At 40.5% G+C, this 22697-nt stretch overlaps 1 protein-coding gene across 6 annotated transcripts in view; it reads left to right on the forward strand.

The window, feature by feature from the left end:
* The window catches only part of PAN3 (PAN3 poly(A) specific ribonuclease subunit), a 143683-nt gene extending 123766 nt beyond the window's left edge, over positions 1–19917 (forward strand). For 5 of the 6 annotated variants that reach the window (XM_019524232.1, XM_019524233.1, XM_019524234.1 and 2 more), the window contains 5 exons: positions 5819–5958; positions 6916–7045; positions 9180–9244; positions 9561–9699; positions 16272–19917. In XM_019524232.1, the coding sequence (XP_019379777.1) occupies positions 5819–5958; positions 6916–7045; positions 9180–9244; positions 9561–9699; positions 16272–16412 (615 nt within the window). In that variant the 3' untranslated portion in view covers positions 16413–19917. Of the gene's footprint in view, positions 1–5818; positions 5959–6915; positions 7046–7817; positions 9245–9560; positions 9700–16271 lie in introns of those variants that run through there. The other variant, XR_002098862.1, reaches the window with a different exon arrangement.
* The last annotated feature ends 2780 nt before the right edge of the window (positions 19918–22697 follow it).

Raw genomic sequence — 22697 nt, forward strand, 5'->3', positions numbered from 1 at the left:
AGGAAGGGGGGCATGGGGAGCACATGCCTCCCCAGATTTGTGAACTCACAGCGGCCATGGGGCTGGACTGACACAGGCAGGAACCACCTCCATGGCCCAGCAAGCAGGACTTGGTATAGGAGGACAGAGCAGGGCAGCGAGATTCATTGCTCAGTTGCTGGAACCCCTCTACCAGCCATGCTGCCTGCAGTGCAAGGAGTAACTGGGAGGGAGGGGCAGGGGACCACTCTGCCCTCAACTTCTCCCACTGCCAGCCACTCTTGTGCCAGGCCACCGCTCTACCCTGCCACCAGGGTCCAGCTTTTGCCACCACTCCCCTCAGGCCACAGTTGTACCCTGGAGAGCAAGTAAGGGAGGGCAATGTTGCCTGTGCCTTCCCGCCCCCCTGACATGTTATCTATGCACCCCCTCCCTCCGCCCCATAGATTAATGGCCACTTTCTGTCCCTTTTCCTTTCACATGATGATGCAGTACTTCAGTTCCCTTGGGACATTTGTACCAATTAAAACTGTAGGGTATGTGTTTTGCTACCTAGCTAGTATGCTTTTCCTTGTTTCAGTAGATGAAGATGTTTTTGTTAAATTTCTTGCATTCTGGCTATCTACTGTTAACAGAAATAGAAAAGAGAACAAGGAAAATAGACACTAAGAAAGGGCCATGAAAAAGAAATGTACTGACTTTTGCAGTCTTTCATAACAACAGCTATTGATATAAAGTGATGTTACAGTTTTAAAAATGTAGGCTACTGAGAAGGGAAATCAACGGAGTCAGTGAAATATCAGTGGTCATTAAGGATTAAAAAAAATATTTAAGTATTAACAAAAAAAACCTTGTGCCTAGATACTTCAGTTACTATATGCAGGTTAAAATTATAACTACTGATGCAGAATAAGCAAAATATTCATCAGATATTTCTGTTGTCTTTTTGGAGTGAAATCAGAGGATATAATCATCCCATGTGAGACAGATGGAATAGCATCTTTTTCTGTCCATAGCAAAAGGAGGATATGAGACAGCATGTGAATTTCATATATGAAATATTCAGATCAATGTACCCAGATAATTTATACCCAGGACTTTTAAAGAAGTAGCTGAGCTGCTTTTCTGTACCATTAATGTTGATTTTTTTTAAAATACTTTAGTCCTGAGAATCTCCAAAAGATTGGAGGACTACCAGTGTATTTCCAGTATTTAAAAAGGGCATCGGGTAATAATATACTGGCTAGTAGCTTAATCCCAGGCAAAGCAGTAGAACAGTTCAGTAAGAGCTCTGTCAGCAAAGAATTAGAAGCTAAAAATGCAATAAATGACAATCAGCATGATTTCATGGAAGTTCGGTCCTGTCACAAGTTATCTTTGTGGCAAAATTACAAGTCTGGCTTGTAGAGAGGCAACCATGATACTGAACTTGAATTTTTCCAAGACAATCAACTTAATACCAGATGACTTAAACTTAGAAAATTCCAAAATTTGTATGTAAGTATATGTACATATAAAGTGACAAAGTGGTCATGAGACCAGACTTGGGGTTGTATCAAAGTTTTCCATTTTATTGGGATGTGTATATGTATAACTTGTAACTGAATTGTAAATTTAATAATTAACATACACTTTTCCCATGCTTGGTGTGACTGTGCCACCTTTTAAATATATGCAATGAAACTGTTAGTAAAACACTAAGTTTGCAAAGTGAAGCCCTCAAGAAATGTAAGGAATATCTGAATTAAGGTAGTAAAAAAAAGTTGTAATTTGGTTATGTTCTGCATGTGTACAATATTAACATGAAATTACAAGACACTTTTCTAGAGGACCTCTGCCTTGTTTAGTGTACAGGATAGATGGTGTTAGTGGAGTGAGTCAGAGTTGCATAAAGGAGTAGTTTGGCTGTAGGATGCTTTGTACCTTTTGCTGCAGAATTTGGAAGTATGACAAGTGAGGCAAGACAGGAGATTGCAAGAAGAAAAATTATTGCATCACGAAATTATGTAGATTTCTGAAAAGAACTGAATATTGTATTAACAAAAGTATCCTCATGCAGAACTTTATTTATGCCTGGGGCTCTAGCCACTGAAGAGTGAGTAAACACTGGACTCAAATCTAGACTCAAATTTGTGACCGTGACAAAAGGTGATAGTGTGCCGCTTTTTTGAAGCCGACATCTGTTTGCTTGTGGTGGGAGAACATGGACAGCCAGAAGCTGGCCACACACTCCAGCTTCCCCAGGCAAGAGCTCCATGGACCCCTGAATTCTTGGGAGCACCTGTCTCACTTTCTTTGCTTTGTCAGACGCATCCCAGGGAATTTCAGGGATGTGTATGGTAAGTAGTGAAATTCAGGGTTTCACCTGAATGCAGGATGCAGCAGTCATGTGCCAGGGGATGGTGGATGTTTCTGGCAGCAGCACAGGGCAGAGGCTGTAAATATGGAAGGGGGACATTCTATGAGAATTTCCTCCTCCATGCTTGCAGATGCATGCCAGGAAAGTTCCCTGCAGAGGGATTCCCCCTGGCTTGCATAGCTGATCCCCAGCATGGCGGTGGGGGAGGGGGGGCGCAATTTACAAGCAAGGATAGGGAACCCCTATGGGTTCCCCACTTGCAGAGGATTCTCCTGGTCCCTAACATGGGATGCATGTCTACAAGTTGGGGAGCGATGTCAGCAGACATTGGTTGAGCACCATTAGTTGTCACAGTGTGATCCACAGCTGACTGTACTCTGCAGACAATTGTTCCAGCCTGAGAGAGTCTCTTTGCCTCAGTAGCCAGGAGAAACCGTTGCAGGGAAAGTTCTGTTCAGCCACTGCTGCCTTGGACAGCATGCTCTGTCACTGCATTGAGGAGTATTAGGGGAAGGAATGTTCAACTCTGAAATTTTCTTAAACCAAATGCTTAAGCTGAAACTTAGGCCCTAGAATTTATCTTAAGGCTGTCACCAAGCCTAGAAAATTACAGCCCAAATGTTTTAGTTGGCCAGAATTGTTTGTAGGTAGAAAGTCTTGCCCAAAGTATCTGGCAACCTTAAGTGCTTCTACCTGCACCACCTACATTGACCTCTGGTTTTCAGAGCCATATCTTAAAGTATTCTTCATTTTTTAAAAATAGTTGTCCTTTAAGAAAAAGAGAAAGATTTAGACTTAACTGTTATTCCCATTTTCAATTTTTAAGATGCTTTTTGTTTCTGTAACTTTTTCCTCCTGTGTTCAGGAGGACATCCTGTAATATTAAGCTTTGTATTTGGTATGTAGACTATTTAGAAATGTAAAGACTGTCTTTTAATTTAGAGATGCACTGGTATATTGGTCGCATATCAGATTAGCACCAATAAAAGAAAAATTAACATTATCGACAGTTGGCTATTTTTGGCCACTGTAGCCAATAATGTCACTTATAAATGCCAGCTGCATGCGTGCAGCCACAGCATGAATGCAGCCTGGCAGTGTGGACAGCAGTGTCCTGCTGGTAAGTCTGTGAGGGTGGCGGGGTGGGGGGGAGAGTGAAGTAGTGTGGGGGGAGCAGATCAAGGGCCGCACGATGAGGGAGGGAGTGGGGCAGGAGGAGGCATTGCTCAGCCAGGCAGTGAATGCAACCTGGGGCTGGGAGTAGGACAGAGCCATGGGTGACATGTCTGGGGGCCGTAGGGGGTGAGACGGAGGGGGCAGCTTCCCACAACTGCGCACACCCCTGGGGGAGGCATAGGGGGCATGTGCCCCCTGAGATTTGTGAACAGGGCAAGGGCAGACTGCGAGCTCGGGGCCAGGGGCTGTGCTGGCCTTTTTCTGGTGGGATGGTGAGGCCAAGCTCCAAGCAGGTGGGGGTGGGGCAGGTGGCAGCAGCATTGGGAGGGGTGGCTACAGGGTGGGTTATAGCCACCCCATAATTCCCCGCAGTGACTCCTCCCAGTGTTGCCACCACCCACTCTGGCTGCTTGGAGCCCAGCCATGACCCAGCCCCCCTGCCAGGAAGAGGCTGGCGCAGCTTCTGACTCTAAGCCTGCAGTGGACAACCTGCACACAAATCTGGGGGGCACCTGGGGGTGTGCACCCCCCTCTCCAGTCCCCTCCCCCCTGCACCCCCAGATAAGCTGCATGTAGCTCTGTCCCACTCCTGGCCCCAGGGTTGCATTCACCACCCTGGCTCAGCACTGCCTGCCCCTGCCTCTCTCCCTTTCTCACCATGGGGACCTGGATCTGTCCCTCCACCCACCTTCCCTCTCTCCTGCTCCTCCCCCCTCCCCCACACACATACTCACCAGCAGGACACTGCTCTTCAATCTGCCAAGCTACCTTCCTATAAATTGGCTATTGGATCGGTATCTGCCAATATGGGTGGTTAATAATCGGCCATCATTATCGGTCAAGGAAATCTTTATTGGTAAACCTTTAATTCATTACACATGCTTTGTCTTAATTTACTGTTTTCCATTCCAAAGCAATATATGTGCATGGCTCTGGTATTGCATGAAAAACTTTTTGAAGCTACTTTACATCAAGATATTTAGTGACAAGGAATAGAGAGACAGCTGCACAGAATATCATGCCCCTTTTATGCATTTGCCATGGTAAATAGCTAAGTAAGGCTATAGTTAGGTAAATGACGTTTCCTAAAAGCAAAGATACACACCTAACTAATCAGCTGTTTCGAAACTTTTTAAAATGATCCATATTCTTTAGAAACAGAATGTGAGATCATTTCATATCTTATAGAAATAGTTGATATAGTTGAACAGTTGATATATAGTTGAATAGTTGCCTGTACTAGGGTACATGTACCCCACTTAACTCTGTTTTGCTTAGCACTATTTCGCTATAATGCTCATTTTGAATTGATACCTGATTCCACTTGGTGCTTATTGAGTTTCATTATAACACTTGCAGTTGCCATCTTGGCTTGTCATCAACTTTCAGTTTCGCTTAACACTTGTTTCACTTAACGCTTGCTATTTCAGGACTCAAGAGCACTAAGTGGGGGTTGCCTGTATTGTCAGTTATTCCAATATTGGCTGTTCTTGCTTCCCTCTGAATGTGACTGCCTCCCTGTAATGCTAATAAAGTGTATGTGTGCTGGTGCAGAGGCTTCAGTGGTACAACAAATAATACTTAAGTCATCTGGTATATCATAGCCAAAAGATTTTGTCCTCTTTTCTGCCAGTTTGCTTACTCATAGGGATGGGAACGTGGGTGGTCAAAAGAATCTGCTTTCAAAGCTGTTGATTGTAATGAAAGGATTCTTACCTTCTTGATGTAAAATTCTGGCATGATACTCCACGTATTCAAATTTAACTCTCAAAATAGAAGTAAACAAGTGGATTTTAATTATGAATTAAGATGCAGATATTACCTACCAGCTACTATGAATACAACCTTCTGCTCTGTGCACACTAGATATTGGTTGAAAAGTTCTATAATGTAAAGTTTAAGGAACATTTTCTCTAGATAACATGTTAAAAAGAGTCTTATTGGACATACAGTCTCCTTGTTCAAGGAAACAGTTATACAGGGGAACTCATAGTCTTTGTGGAGTGAGATTTCTTACCCCACTGGAAAAATGAGAGTTTGCAAACTAGGTGGGAGTGTATATAGGTGCAGCAAATAGTTGCATGGACTGTTGCAGCTTTTATTTCAGGTTTCCCTGATCAGTTGCTTGGGACTGATGAGCTCCAGCTGAGTGGATAAGTGGCACTCTTTGAAGTGAAAGCCATAGCCATGCAGCTCACCTTTAATTTGGGAAGCTGCTGTGAATGAAATGCATTGCAAACTGGGATACAAATTATGTAATGTATTTGTGTTTTGAGTCTAATCACAATTGTTTGTTTCTTTCAGCAAGCAGATCTGATGTCCCTAGGAAAAGTTGTGTTGGCATTGGCTTGCAATTGCGTATCAGGAATACAGAGAGAAAACTTGCAGAAAGCTATGGAATTGGTGACAATCAACTATTCCTCTGATCTGAAGAATCTAATTCTGTAAGTTCAGTATAAAATATTTTGGGTGTTGCATTTTATATGATGATACAATTTAAATTGAAAAAATGTTAAATTTTAAGATACAGAATAATATCAGTGGGAAGGTGCTACATAAATAGTTTTTATTTTTAGATACATTTCAAATATATTACATGTTGTGCAATAACCAAAATAATTACAAGTTATCCAGGCGGCATTAGTGACACTGAACTATCTTCACTGTCGGTAAAACACGTTATTAGACTTAGTTTTTTCAAAACCAGTTTTGTATGTTTTCTTTGACATATATAGTAAATATAGTCTTCCATGTTCTTTCAGCAAGTGATGTGTAGTTGTTTTATCCAAAAGATCTTGTTTAAAAAAAATCGGAGAACTAGTGAAACCTTTTACGATTCTAAACTTTCTTTTTAAAACCTGTTTTTGCCACTTTATGCAAACTGTAATCACATCGCTAAACTTAAAAATGTCACATCCAGGAATTATTCAATAATGAGGTTGCTGCCTTTGTGACCAAAGAGATAAGAGTTGATTTACTTTTTTCTTTTTAATATAGTCACTATTTCCCACACCCCTCCCTTAGAGCCCAAGAGAGAGAAATGGGAGTATTTGTTCCTTGGTACCCCTCCTCATTTGAAAAATAACTATCACTTGAAAATTTCAGTCTGTATATTCTCCTAATGTTGAACATGCCTTTGCTGGTTCTACACTGTCAAGTGAGTATTCTTCAGCATATTGAATGCTTTCTCTAATGACTGACTAGAAACACAACTTGTAGCTAAATCAAAGCAAATGTTTTCTTTGCTGTTTGAGTTCTTACATTTTTTTTTAAAAGGCAGTATTAGCAGCCATTTTATGCATTAAATAGGAATTTGGTTCTGAAGAAGCAGAAATTTAGAGCAGGTAAATTAGTCTGATATCAGTCTGTGGTTGAAGAACTTCTCTTTGCATCTTTGACAGGTATTTGCTGACTGACCAAAACAGGCTTCGCAGTGTAAATGATATCATGCCTATGATTGGTGCACGATTCTATACTCAGTTGGATGCTGCTCAAATGCGAAATGATGTTATAGAGGAAGACCTTGCAAAGGTAAATCATTCCATAGGTGCAACCTATGGTATGACCCGTTTCTTTTGAGCAGAAATGGTTGGTATTTTGCCATTGACCTTGCCAGCACAAGAATTCAGTGCTTAATTATCTCAATAGGGCACAGCCCCTATTTTTTATATGTCTTTGGAAAAATAACCAAGACAATTCACTGCACAGGGTGAGAGTTGGGTAGACTTCAGTCTAAGCACAAGGTCTCCTAATTGTGATTGTAAGCTTGATGGTACCTTGAGGTGTAGCTAGTTCTTGACCAGGACATTTTTGAGCTTCAGCAAAAGTGCCATTCTTCTGCTAATCAACAATAATCTTGGGAGGAAAATGTTTTTACATTTCACCTTATCTCTGTAGAATGAAGAGCAGTGTTGTGTTGTATTTGTGTACATCTGATCTTCAGTCCATCAGATGTTCTCACTTGTTTGAGAAACTTGAACTATAAATCAGTATTGCTGCAAATGCTGCTTTTGCTTGATTCCTTACATTCAGAATCCAGTATGCTTCTGCTTACTCCATACTACTCCCTATTACAGTGAATTGAAGTAGTAGAGATTAAAGCTGTTATCTGCACTGTCATTGACAAAATCAGCTCATGCTGCACTTTTTATAGTCTTTCACATTCAGTCAAGGCACATACAGTTGTCGGTCAAGGAGGTAACTATGATTTCATGTGCTAATACATACTTAGTTCTGTAAAGAGGGTTTGACTCTTACGTGACTTAACAACCACAAGTCCCTGATTGTGAGCTTTCCTTCACAGCAAGACTGACCAAGATACATGACAGGATGTTCTCACTTCTTCCTGTCGCTTGAAAAAGCATTGGCTAGAGGTGTGTGCTGTTCCAAGTAGGGTGTTAATTCACTCATTCTTTGTGTTGTTTTCCTTAATCTTACCCTTACATTGAAGGATTTTGAAGGGAGGTGGTGTGAGCTAGTGACTGAAGCATTAGCATAGGATACAGGAGCCTGGATTTTATTCCTGGCTCTGTTGTTGAGTGACCACAGGCAAATCTCTTCCCCTTCTAAGACTTTCTTTCCTTATTTGTCAAGCTATTGCTCTGCCTACTACAGTGTAAGTATTTACCTGAATGTGCTTATTCTGACACCCTTAAAATGTTGACTAATAAGTTATTCCACAAATAATCCTGTTGAAATCAGGGTAACTATTCCTGGACTAACATACTATTCAGTATGAGTAATAGCGATGGAACTGGGCCTTTAGAGATGTATAATAATGGTGAATTACAAGAATCTTATTTTTCCATCTGGAAGCTTGTCTTTAAAAGCATCTACTTAAATAAAAGACATATTCCCTGAATGTGAAGTACTCTAGAAATAAAAACAGAATAGTCTTTTCTAATTAGATTCTTAAGCAGTGGGGGAAGGAGTGTGTAAAATCAATTTTCAGTTATCTAAATAATGAAGCACATGCCATTTGTATGGTGTTTTTTTCAATGCTGATTCTGTATTTGTCAGTGATGGTCTTATGATTGAAGCTACTTTAGATTTCTACCCATTAACTTTGAGTGTTCTTTTTGCACATATGTGCTTTGTATCCAAACTGGTCTTGGAGCTGATATTAATTGCACATTCAAATGGCAAGAATGGTAAGTCAGGTTGCAAACCACCATTTACTAATAGTCTTCAGAAGAAAGCTGGGGGGTGGGAAAGAAGCTGTGTGACCCACATAACCAAGGTATGAGAGAGCATGTAACTATAGTATATTGTATGACTGCAGGTCCTGCTACCCTTATCTGTGGTCCTTCTCCATGTTAAGCCCTAGCATTTTGTTTTGTTTTAAAATACCACCATATTTTATGCCATAAAGTTAGGTTAACTGGAGATTCTGCACTGAAAAATGAAGCAGCTGGTTGAGTTCTTGCTGGGACAACAATGTAGGATACTTGCTGGAAAGTCTGGACTTTCACACTGGTAAACTTCTCACTGCATATTCAGTACAGTGTATTAAACCAACTACTGAAAATGTAAACTTTCTGTAGGGGTCTTTGTAGTTTTGTTGTACTAAGTTGATCTTGCTTCACTTTATCTTGTGCATGCAGAAGTGTCTAGGTTTCTATTTTCCATGCAAAGACTGACTGACAATCCTTTTCTTGTTCCATAGGAGGTGCAAAATGGAAGGTTATTTAGGCTTCTAGCAAAATTGGGAACAATCAATGAGAGGCCAGAGTAAGAAACACTACTTTTAATTCATAGTAGAGTACATAAAATCTAATTTATAATTCCAGGTTTCTTCCCCCGTAATACAATCTAATTGTTCCAGTCTGCAAATACCCCTGGCTCCAAACTTTTAGCAAACCTGAACTTCACTTCAGTTGCCTGAGAAATCTCCATGTACTTTAGAACAGGAGAGGGACTAATACTTAATAGCATGTTGTAATATGCAGCTGTCTGGTAGAGCATCAGGATTAATCAAACAGTTTAGTCTGAAGAGCTACTGAGCATATGTTTAGTTTTGACTGTTAATCTGAAACTTTTTTTCCAGGTTTCAGAAAGACCCAACTTGGTCAGAAACTGGAGACAGATATTTACTAAAGCTCTTTCGAGATCACCTTTTCCATCAGGTGACAGAAGCGGGTACTCCTTGGATTGACCTCAGTCACATTATCTCATGTCTTAACAAGGTAAACTGTACCGATCTTTCTTTTAACGAATTATTTAATTTCCCTTCCTTTCATGTGATACTGAGCTCTTGAAACAAAACCATCACGGGTGGATTGATTCTGTTGATTTCTCAATGTATTTTTCCTGAGCTGAATGAGAGCAGATCATTCACTAAATCAACACACAGCCATCATGAGTAGTTAAAAATGGTACAAATTAGTATTAAAATTTGGAAATCAGTAATACTGTATAGGGTTATCCATGGCCCATTAAGGTATCAAGCCATAGTCCACAGTACAGCAGAAGTTCTAAGCAGCATGCAAATCATACAGCTTCTGCCTAGGAAGACACAGGAAGTAATAGTGCACTGGTTAGGCCTCATCAAGAATATTGTTTGCAGTTTGGGGCTCCACATTTTAACTGGAGAAGTTTAAGGGGTCCAGAAGCAGGGGACAAAAATGGAGAAGGACTTGGAAAATAAAGCTAGAAGTTGAAAGAAGAGGGCTTGTTCATCTTGCAGAAAAGGCAACTAAAAGGGAACATGATAGCAGTCTTTAAATATCTGAAGAGCTTGTGAAGAAGAGGGAGACGCCTTTTTCTGATGCTGCAGGGAGCAGGACGCATACTAGTGATTTGAAGTTGCAGCAGCGTAGCAGGGGATATCATGAAAAACTTCACTGTTAGAACAGTAGTAGAGTAGACTGGTGGTTTTCATCATTGGAGTTTTTCAACAAGAGGTTGGATAAGCAATTAGTCAGGGATGATCTAAAAGCAGCTATGCCTGGAGTGCTCTGTAAAGAACAGCAGAGGGGTTTTTGGGAGATTATAAGATGATCTGTGCTGCTTAAAGTAGGTGGATGTTAGAAAGAACTATGCTTGGCAGTAGGAGAAAGAAGCAACACTCCACAGCAGACTTAGTTATGAAAGAATGTTAAAAGAGCTGGGATTAATGTATGGGAGAGAATTTGGAAAGGGGAGTTCTGGCGGTCCAGTAAGGGTGCTATGTGTAGAGTGATACTGCTGCTCCCAGGTTCCAGAGCAGAATGGAGGGTATTTGGGTTTTTGGGGGTTTTTTGATGCCTTACTGGTTGCCACATGGGGCTGGGAAGGATTTTTACCCCTTCTGTTGCTATAGGTGTCTGGCAGAGTTTTCTTCACCTTCCTCAAAAGTATGGAGTGTTGGCTGCAGCCAAAGCAGATGACATGAAACTATGAGGCATAGTGAACACACTGGAAGGCAGGGAGCAAATTCACGCAGATTTGGGGAAGTGGGCAGATCAGAATAGGATGCAGTTCAACAAGGATAAATGCAAGGTGTTGCACCTGGGGAGAAAATCTCCAGCATACCCAAAGACTGTGAGGGGTACCATTCTGAGTACCACAACAGTGGAAAGAGATCTTGAAGTCCTGGTTGATGCAAAAATGAACATGAGTTGCCAGTGTGATAAGGTAATAAGCAAAGCTAGCTGCACTCTTTTTTTGCATCAGTAGGAGCATCACAAGCAGGTCTTGGGAAACAATAATTCCCCTCTATGCAGCATTGGTGAGGCCGCAGATGGAGTACTGTGTCCAGTTTTGGGTGCTGCACTTCAAGAAGGGTATGGATAACCTTGAGAGGGTTCAGAGAACGGCTGCTCGTATGGTTGAGGGCCTGCAGGTAAGATCTTATGAAGACAGACTGAGGGATCTGAATCTCTTCAGCCTCCACAAGAGAAGGCTGAGAGACGATTGTGTGGCTGCCTACAAACTCACTGTGGGGGCCAGCAGGGAATAGGGGACACTCTGTTTACCAGGGCACCCCTCAGGGTTACCAGAAATAATGACCACAAACTGAAGGAGAACAGATGTAAGTGGGACATAAGACATTATTTACAGTAAGGATTGCCAAAATATGGAATGGGCTCCCAGGGGAGGTGATGCTTTCCCTTACCCTGGAGATGTTCAAGAGGAGATTAGATGGGCATCTGGCTGGGGTTACCTAACCCCAACACTCTTTCCTGCCAAGAGGAGGGGGGCGGACCCAATGATCTACCAGGTCACTTCGAAATCTATGAAGGTGAGGGATTTTGACTGGGACATGCCAATGCCCTTGCTAGCTCTGAAGCCTAAAGTTTCCTGGTTCAAGGGTCTTGCCTTTCTGCTCAGGGTCAGACTGATCACCACATTTGGGATAAGGAAGGAAGTTTTCCTCATGGTCAGATTGGTATAGACTTGGGTGGAGGGGAGGTCTTCCTCTGTAGTGGGTCGGGAGGGGGAGGTTCTTCTTTGGATCCCTCAAGTGTATTTTTTTGACAGCCCTTGCAGCAGTAGGAAACTGACTGCCACTGTCCACCTGCTCCATCTGTGCCTGGTTAGGATCCAGTGTGTCTTTTAGTTGTGACAGGGTTGATTGTGTAGTTGTAGGAATAGGTTAGACAAGGACTTCGATGGTTTGGACAGGGATGATACTGCCTTAAGCAGAGAGTTTAACTAGATGACCGCCAGAAGTCCCCTTCCAGCCCAAGTTTTCAGTGACTCTGTGGATGCATCTAAACATGCAGTTAATGTGAAGCAATAAACTCCGGTGCATATTGTACTGGAGTTTATTGTTCCTGGACACTGCATTTACATGCGTGCCTGGGACTGCAGCATGTTGAGCTTGGGGTGGAGCAGCTTTGGCTGGCAGGGAGTCTGGGGGGTCAGCCTGCCAGGCCAGGGCTGCTCCAACCCGGCTCAGCATGCTGCGGAGGGGCTGGCTGGGGCAGCTCCTGCACTGAAGCACTGTCATGCCCCAGCCAGCCTATCAGCATTTACATGTGCATTGCTGCACAGTAAAGAACTCTGCTGTAAGTTAGTATTTTTATTTACTTGTATTTAGGTTAGTACTATATTTACAAGTACTAACCTACAGAGGAGTTCATTAGTTTACTGTGGACTAATAGGGCCTTGTGTAGACACAGAGACTTTACTACAGAGCTAACAGGCAGCTCTGTAATAAATGACTCAAGTAGACACGCCCTGTGATTCCATAACCTAGACACCTGGGCCTGCCTTACTTCAGTCACCTGTCCGAGAACAGCTCAAGATTGGAAGGGCTGCAAGCTGAATGTGCCTATTGGCTTAAATGGGACATTTTCCAACCAGATTACTGGCAGACTTCAGCTGAGCACTCACGCATGTCAGTGGGGAAAGCATGAAGTGACCACAGAATCTTCAGCGTTGGCAGCCAAGGGAAATGTTTCTGACCCCATAAGCAAACAGCACATCCAGTGACTTTTTTCCTCCAAGCATGCAGATCTTGAACCTTAGTATTCCTTAGGATCTTTAATCAGTCATTATGCTTGTTAAGTATAAATCACAGTCTAAAAATAAACATTTTTAATTTTTTTGTTCCTGCTTTTTGCTCTGATAGGGAATAATACTGGGAATGGACCCACTTTTCTCTTCGCAGAAAGTTTGACCATTCAGACATCTTTAGATGCTAGCAACTACTGATTAGTTCTAATTAAAACTTCTACTATATTTGCCATTGGCAAACACTGCCTTCGTTTTCTTTCCCTCTTCAGTTAGTCTCCAGATACTGTTTTAAATTGTGATTAGACCAAAAGGAAAAATTACAAGAGACCAAAAGAAGGTGTGGTGATGCTTAAACAAGGTGATGAGTCGCAATAATCAAAGAGTGTTTCTCTAGTTCTGTGTCCAAAGGAGGATGATCTGGATTGTGTAAGTCAGGGAAGAGACTATTGCTGAATGTCTGTTCCTCATAGCCTTTATGGCTATGGTTATTTTCAGGGTCATAGACCCATCATGCAAAAAATGTGGTTCTGAAGAATTTCTGCATCCTATAATTAAAACATTCTATAGAAAGCACCCCTGAAAGCAACAAGTCTTTCACAGTATCTGATGAAGTGAGCTTGAGTTCCCAAAGCTTATGCATCTGATTTAGTTAGTCTGTAAGGTGCATCTCTACCCTGCCTTCCACTTCAGTAGACTTGGACACTGAAGTTTTCATGCTTTTGTGGTTGAAATACCAATTCTCAAGATTTGAACTTATTCAAGAAGCATAAGACGAAGGAAGCGTAAAATAAGTGTTTCAGGTGAATTGCAATTTTATCTAACCAGGAAGGTGGGAAGTAGTCACAACTTTTCGAGTACATACAGCTGCATGGCTCTTTTATTACTGAGCAACTTTTTTCCAAATTCATCAGGATAACTCTCAGCTGCTGCACGTGATGCAGTAGTGGAAGATGATGGTTACACTTGACTCTGATATAATGACTGCCATTCATCTTAAAACTCTTGTAAAAATCTGTTCTAATAACAGAAATGTTTGTGGGGAATTAAAGAATTAAAAACAGTGGTATCTTTGCTTTGGGCTGCCTGAAGCCATGCATAAGTTTGAGGCTACACTTCAGGAGACGCTAATTCTGTGCTATTTTCAGATCTGTAGACTGTATCTTTTTCCACAGTGTTTCATATCTTGCTATGCTGCCTCTGACAACACCGCACAACCCAAAAGGAACTCAGCCGCTGACCTGCTTCTCCTGTTCCTCTTTACAGTGGGGCATAACTGAATATTCATCTGTACCAATAGCACTTATTACTATAGTATCCAAAAATCTAGTACTATTCACATTACCCTGTTAGGATATGAATCTGTGCCATGATACTGTGCAGTTTGTCTTTGGACAACAGAGCATGTAGTGTGAAATAAATGTTAAAAATCCCTTAAACATTACTGTAAGGGAGTATAACCATTTTAGAGTAAACAGGGCAGGGATCAGAAAATAGAATAATAGATGAGGCAGGAGAAGAGAATCAGAATGGCACTTGAGGAGTGTTCAAGGCTTACATTGTGGCACATAGGCCAAAAAGGTTAGCCCTCGCTGACCTAGAGTCTAGACCATCCATCCATCCCTTTCCTTTGAGACAGGGTTAAGTATGCCTAGATCAGGACAGTTCAACTGGGAGTCTGTGGACTGCATGCAGCCCCCAAGTGATTAACCTGCAGCCCTTGGGGTCCTGGTCTGGGTGCTGCTCCCCCCACCACTCCAGTTGTTACCACTGTCTCCGGACTCCTGCTCCTTCCTCCTGCATTTGCTTCCTGTCACCACCCTTGGGGTAGGGTGGCTGTATCCATGGGACCAAGGGAGTTTGCAGCCAGATGTCAGGAGGAGACCTAGAAACTCTGTGCAGTGTCCCAGCAGTTTACTGGGGGCAGATGTGTATGTGGGGGGAGATATGACATGGCATGCAGAGCCAGCGGCACTCACTGCATGTGGCAGTGGGGGGGCATGTGGTGCAGTATTTAAGACCTGGGGCCATCGACACAGTGGGGGGGGCACCTGTCAGGTGGCATGGCATGTGCCCCTCAGCATATGGGCATATGTGGCCTGTGCAGAGTGTGGACTGCAGGTGTGTGACTAAGAAGTTCGACAGCCCTGGCCCAGATCACTCCTCATGTGGTTTACCTAATACTTCCTTGAATACCTCCAGTTACAGAGATTCCACGGACTTCTTACATGGCCCGTTTCAATTTGAAAAATGTAAATTTCAACTCAAAAGATACACCACTGATTAGAGGATATTGTAAAAAAAAAATGCTGGGTTTTTGGTTGTAGCTGTGTTGGTTTAAAGATCTAAGCAGGCAAGGTTCTTTGAGTAGATGTGATATCTTTTATTAGATCAACTGAGTAGTTGGGAAAAAGTTCTTGGCAAGCTTTCAGGCACAGTCACCCTTCTTCAGGCATAGGGAGTCTGACTGGCAGAGACTCCCTATACCTGAAGAAGGGTGACTGTGCCTGAAAGCTTGCCAAGAACTTTTGTTCCAACTACTCAGTTGGCCTGATAAAAGATACCATAATAAAATAATGACACAAGTGAAGCGAAAGGTAGTTGAAGGTTTCATCTAGATTTACCTTCAGAGCTACTCTGCGCAAGTCAAAAGGAAACTCTTGTTTCCATAAATGTTTCAACAATATATTAAAGGTTTCTTCTGCTTACATCTGCATTAGCTATATTTTATGGATCAAGATTTGATAACTTTGTTATCGTGGGCTGACAAAAAGAAGTGTGCCATATAGAAAATATGGAAGCCTGTTAATTTTGTTAACCTCTTCAGTGTTCAGTAATAGTTGGGCATGCAGGTTTCAGGCATTGCAAAGCATTATAGCAAGGTGCTCACATTACTCAGGCAGTGTTTGTCCTGTCCTATCCTGTTAATAAAGGCTAAGACCATCTTTTGTTACTAGTGGATCAGAGGTATTATCAGGTGAGTTGCATGGAAATTTGATTTTTGTATCTTGTGTCGACTTGAAGATTATCCCAGGTTTTCTTGATTCCCTGGGGGGAGAGTGGTATTTCAGAAAAAGTTGACAATCCTCTTGAAACTATTAGTAAAAGTCTAGAATACACACGAGGGTCAGGGTATAATTTGGGCTTTACAGGTGTGAGAATGTCCTGGCTACAGGCACTGTATGAGTAGATTGGAAATGAATTGCATGAAAAGAAACCACAAATCTCACTAAGCAATTGATCACTTCTGTAATTAGGAAAACGTATTGCCATTTCTTTCACATGAGTCTTTATTTTGCCTTTTGCATTCTTGTTACAGTTAGATGCTGGTGTGCCAGAAAAAATAAGCCTCATTTCCAGAGACGAGAAGAGTGTACTTGTGGTAACTTACAGCGATTTAAAACGCTGCTTTGAAAATACTTTTCAAGAACTGATTGCAGCCGCAAATGGTCAGTTGTAGTATTTGCTGAAAGTATGCAGGACATTGCTGAGGAACTTAACCAATAGCAAATTGCACTACAGCTGAGTTGTTGTTGTCATCTCATTTCACATTTGGGAAACAAACAGGAGATGAGCAAAGCTGCTTGCACTTCAGTCAGGTACACTGTTACTTGAAGGGAAGAATGTTTCACTTATCCTAGAGCTATGGCTGCCATTGGAGGCTTTATCTGTGAAGAATTTATTTTAGATTAAGGAACACATCAGGTGCATGATGTTCCTGCTTTTATTTTTTCCACTTGTATATGCACTAATTTTAATTTTTTTAAGACTTTTCTGATCTCTGAAGTTTTGCCACATTGTATACTTATTAAGGGAAACTCTTTGCAAGGACATTTCTGGGATACATTTTTGTCACTGAGGATATAGCAGAATTTTATTCATTTTGATATTATTTGCACCCAGAATAACATAAAGGACCAGGTAAATAATTTCATAGAAATTGTGTTCTATAAATTACCATTTAGTTTGTATCCTCTGTAAAAGTGTGTTGTATGCAAGCTCTGTATGCCACCCACTGTTAGTTAACAAGCCAAGCCAGAAGATGCAATTTAAAAAAAAGAAAGAAATCAAGTGAAAGTATCAGTTATTTGACATATAAAATCCCTCTTGTTTGATTAATCTTTGTCTAAGCAAAGTGACAAAATAGCATCATTTGAAACACCTAGAAAAACATCTGTCATTTAAGGAGCATATTAAATTTGCTCCAAACACAACCAGCGCCTTTTAAAAACTGTTTGTATGTTTTCCTGCTAGTCAGATGCATTTACATTTATGCAATTTTTTTAATAGAATTTTTTTAAAGAAATTGTGTTAAATGCCTGAAGTTTCAGGATTGTATTACTTTAGGTTATTTACAGTATAATTTTTGTATAAAGTTCTGTTCTTTGAACCACAGCTTTATTATGGTACTCTACACTGGATACAGATACAAAGACACTGTTAAGAAGATTAACTAAACACAGCAGTTGTCTGGCATCAAGAGCTTTTGAAGTTTTACAACCTGAATCTGGAGAGATAATGATCTGCTGTGCCTTTTGCAGTCACTGCTTAGCCCAAAGTAATATTACTTTTGATAATACTCAACACATGAATATTCCTGAAGTAATTCAGTCTCAAAAGTCTGGAATTTTCCTCAATTAACTTTCTAATATTTGGACATGCAGTTGTCTCCAAACTTGGGTATTCCTGGGATTTATAGTAAAAAGATAAACACCTACACTTTGATACCGAAGACTGCCAAATATGTAGGAATTTCCTTTCTTAAAGCAGTAGTGAAGACTGTATCTATCCTTTCCCAGCACTGAATGTTTTAATAGCACTGGGTGCTCACCGTGAAGAAAATGTGGGAACTCAAAAGGTCAGGACAGACTCTAAGCACTTGCAACTGATGTTACTGGCATCAATTTTAACAATTCTCAATATTTGTAGTTTTCAGAGAAGTTTTTAATATTTCTCTGTCCACTTTTATAAGCTTTAAAATGATTCTCCGCCTTGAGACTTGCATCAAGAAAAGCAACTCTCTTCACATCGAAAGCTTTGAAGACTAGGGACATGCTTTACACATTTTAGACCATGTGGTTGAATCCACATTAGGTAGCATCAGTTGTTGAGTTTAAAAATCAATTATTGTTGCATTTGATTGAATGAATTTTAAAAGGAACATAATGTTTAATATTCAAAAGATGACAATTGCCACAATATTGTTCTTTTTAATGTAAAAGGAACAGGAACTTTGAGAAGTGAACATGCAAAACAGTCTTTTATCATTAGCTCATGTATTTGAGGAAGAGCAGCTGTCTTTTATATGTTTTTTGACAAATCATATTGTAATTCTTTTGTACAAAAAAGAAGTACTTGTATTCTAGAAGAACTATGAAATGCTTAATTTATAAGCGGGCTGAGGTTTTTCCAGTATTGTTTTCTTTGAAAATGAAAGGGGATCATCTGTTCAGTTGTGGGGTTTGGGAACCTTTAGAAATTTAATTTGTGGACCAATATTTTGTGAAAGCTTAAGGCAGGGGTACAATAGGGCTTGAATTCTCATCCTTTCTAGACCAGCAAACCACTCTTTACAAGACAAGTCTAAATTGCAAACTTGTGTGTATTTGCTTAATGTCAGTTTGCTTCAGCCCCTAGTTGCCTCAGGACTTGATTTAAAAACAAAAGGTAGACAGCTAATAATTTTTCATAAGTACATAATGTCACCCAGAAAATATTTGGTGTCAGGTAATACATACAACAAAAAAAAATCATTGAGCTTTGTTTTCTGTTTATTTAATTTGGTCTATACTTGGGAATGATTTGAACAGTCTGAAGTTCTGCTTGGGTGTTTTTGGGGGAGAGCCCTTCTACCCCATTTTAATTCCATTTAGAAGGTTGTCCTAAAGTTGTAGTCTGTCCCATTCATAGGAAGAGTTGTGTGTGTGTTTAAACCAAGCGATCACCCAGGACTTACCCTTCCATTGGGAATATAATGCTGACCTTCCTAGTTTTTACAGCTAAAAGCACAGAAGGGACAACCTTTGAAATCATGTGATGTCAGTCATTTTAATTTTTGTACCTGTTTTAAATTCTGTTTCTGTATTTACTATGCTGTAAATATTTTGTTAAGGGTACCTACGTATTTTTGTTTTGCCCTGGTTTCAGTAATTCAGATGTCAACAGCTTCCCCCAGAAAGCACCAATATGTTATGTTTTTATGTCACAATTCCAATGTGTTACTCATCTTTAATCCTGTTTTCATTCTCCATGTGTACAGCAGTATTTTTAATAAAGAATACCAGAAATAATGTAGCCTTATTTTGAGCATGCTAAGTACTCAAGCTGGATAACGTTTTTCACACCTTTAGTATTGGAACAATATTTCATTCAATCAGAAATTCCTTCTGTATTTCACTCTGTAAATGACTCCAATGCAGGGTTTGAACAATCATGATGTGCAAACTGCATTTGATGTTTACCACTTGGCCTAAAATTTCTAGATACTGTACATTAGAGACATAGTAATATGCAGTTCCTTAACCCCCAAGTCCAAGTAGTAGCTCCTTTCTGCTTGTATCAAACCAGGTCCGCTTTACGTAAATAGACTGTCCCTAACTCTAAGAAACTGTGTTGAAAATACCTTTCCATCCATGTTTATCGAGATCTCTTGTCCAATAACAATGTGTGTTAGTTTATCTGAAAATTACACATGGAATAAGTGACCTCTTCAATGCCCCAAATTCTGTTCTGTATTGTTAACCAGCAAAAGTGACTTACTAGTGGGGTGAAGTCCTTTGTACCCACACAACCCTCCTACATGTTTATGTAATGTCATAAGATTTTGTATAATACATGTAAAATTGTCAATTTTCTGTTTTTCTTGCATAAATTGAATCTGGACTATTGGTCCCTTAAATTGCATTATTGCTTTAGAGAGTTTATTTTGCATATGACTATAATAAAGCTGCAGCAAGCTTGCTTGATGCACTTCTCAGAAGTTCAGAAGGCAGGAAGCACTTCTCTACTGTTAACTCTCTCATTTCCTTAAAAGTGGGTTCAGCAACTACATACACGTACACACCTCTCTCATCTGCTACAGAAGTCTCACAGCAGCACTACTCAGTAACTTGCAGTAACTAGTAAACCAAAAGCAGTGGGTTATAATTTTTTGTATTAACTAGAATGTAAACTTAAGAAATGGGGAAACAAATTCCCAGGGATCTTGGGCCAGTGTGGATCTTCCTTAGCATGCCTCATGTCTGCACTGCAGAGAGGAGTTGGGGAGGGAAAAAAACAGGCCTAAGGCAGGGGTGGCCAACCTGCAGTACGAGTGCTTACCCTTTTTTAGACTCAGGGCACCCCTCAGAATATGCCAGATCTTATTTTTGACTTATTTCTTGACTGGAACAATAACAAAGCAGCTGTTCTGTTGCAGAGAACTTAAAAAGGCCATGACAGGTGGGAATGTTTTTGACATGATGAATTCCTATTTGAAATCTCTGGGTTTACCTTGTGAAGCGCATGTAGGGGTTTGCATAACTAATACTGGTGTGGCACCTTCAAAAGGATCTCATGGCATCTTAGTTAAGAATAACTGGTTTAGAAGCATGAGGCTTTGTATCTCTTCCAGTACTATATTTCTAGTTATTTACAATATTCATCTACAAACCTCAAAATGTACTAGACACACCAAGAACTACTCTACTGGCTATCCCAGTGCAGAATTTACTTGACTCTGAGCCATCTGAGACAAGCTAGCTTCAGCCACCCCCACTGCCAGTGGGAGGGAATTGGTGGCAGTGGCTGAAATAGGGGTGCTGCAACAGTGCCTGATTTTGCTACTGTAGCATAAACCCACAAGGTTTGGTGAATACTGCATCCCTCTTTCCTTCTAATTTGGATCTTCTAGATACTAACTTACATCCTTAATCAGGGGTGGGGGGACAAATTTAGGAATCCTCTCATGCAGGAATACATCAAAGTATTTAGTATCTGGCCAAGCTACTGAATGGCAGCTTGAAGTAGCCTCCTAGAGATTCTTTTCTGAATTTAAAGCAAGAATGAGCCAGTCATGGTAAATCTCCCTTAGATTGGCATAAAGGCACAGTACATCAGGCATCAGTACAAAACAAATTTCTCATGATCATATTCAGAGTTATACCAAGCATGGCCAATCATTCTTCCAGTGTCCTTCTGATATGTCTTTCCAAGTGAGCTTTTAAGTAAATGAAGCCTTGCACAAGACTCCAAATCAGAAAAGGTAAGTTAAGACGTACACAGAACCAACAGACCCATGAAAAACAAGATGGCAGTTCAGCACTACCACTGCCATAAGACTTTGGCTCTTGTGACCTACTCTGTGCTTCTGACATTGATTTTTCTCATTATATTTGCTCAGAGGTTTTGTGTTGGGTTACCATGGCATCTTAGAGGCTGCTGCCAATTTACCACTCTGCTTCAGAGGCGTGGATTAATGTAGGAGTGGAGGAAGAGGCAGAAGTTAAACAAACACTGACCAGATAATGTTCAGTTTTCTGAGGGAAATATTGGAAGGAGTGGCTTTTCTTTGCAGATGGCTTTCAAAAGCCAGTAAAGTAACATCTTGAAGAAGTAGCAGGCACCATCTTACCTTTCAGTTCAGTGCATTTTATACATTTCACATGCAAGCCATTGTAATCACTGTCCAACATACCACTTGTGTGCCTTGTGGGAAGTGTACTTTTGCAGAAAACATGGGTGTTGCTATTTGACTATAAAGCTGTCAGCATATTTGGGAGTACTGTCTCAATGGAGTCTTCTAATCCATCTGTTCAAATCACCCATACAAAACTTTAAAATGACTTTCAAAGTGTAAAGTTTATTGTAGGATTCTAGCAATTGATTATTATATAAAAACGTGTGTAAGAAAAAGTGTGTGTTGTTCATGTCCCAAGAAACTTAAAAGTTCATATAAAAGTAATCTTGTATTCCAGTTCTTAAATATTTATGCACAAAAAGCATATTTAATTCCTATTTACATTTTGCAACCCTCCTTCAGAGATATACTATCCATTCTTTATAGTGAAAGTGGGTATTGCCCATTGGATTTTGATCAAGATAATTTCTCCACCACTGAGAGACTACGCATTGTCACAATTAGACAGTGTCACAGTCCCTTGATAGGAATAGATGCCAGTCACAGAGCATTCTTTAGAACAGCTGGCTAAGGAGTGACACTTAGAAAACACTCTTTAATAATTGGTACAACGGTGTTTTCCTACTTTAAAAAAAAAAGTGGGGAGAATATTTTCTGCTCTAACTTGTTATAAACCTTTTATGAAGGCCTTTTAATATTGCATACAAAGCTTATGGGGAATAGTGCATCTTTACAGCTTTTAAAGTCCAGGACAAATTTCCTTTCTGAGTTGCTATGCAAATAGTATGAGATGCATTGCTGATATACTTTTGCTACAATACACAAATACTATTAAGAGAATTTGAAATTCAGTTGCATTTATGGAAGAGCTTCCATCACCACCAAAAGTCATAGAGTTAGTTACTGGTGAGTAACATTTTCCCCACCATCTAATAACTGGTTTTTCATTTTAGCAATATACAGAACTCATTGGCTACCTTGTTACATTGCTGACAGATTCCCATAAGTAAGAGATAATCAGTGCAATATATTAGACAGCCCAGTGGGTATCATAGAATAAATTTAGCTTAAGCATCTCAAGTTTAAATATTTCCAGTGCACATTCAAGGGGAGAATGATGAAGTGCAA

Source organism: Gavialis gangeticus, unplaced genomic scaffold (assembly GCF_001723915.1).
Source record: "Gavialis gangeticus isolate Ggan-Ray unplaced genomic scaffold, GavGan_comp1, whole genome shotgun sequence".
Classification (NCBI taxonomy): domain Eukaryota; kingdom Metazoa; phylum Chordata; order Crocodylia; family Gavialidae; genus Gavialis; species Gavialis gangeticus.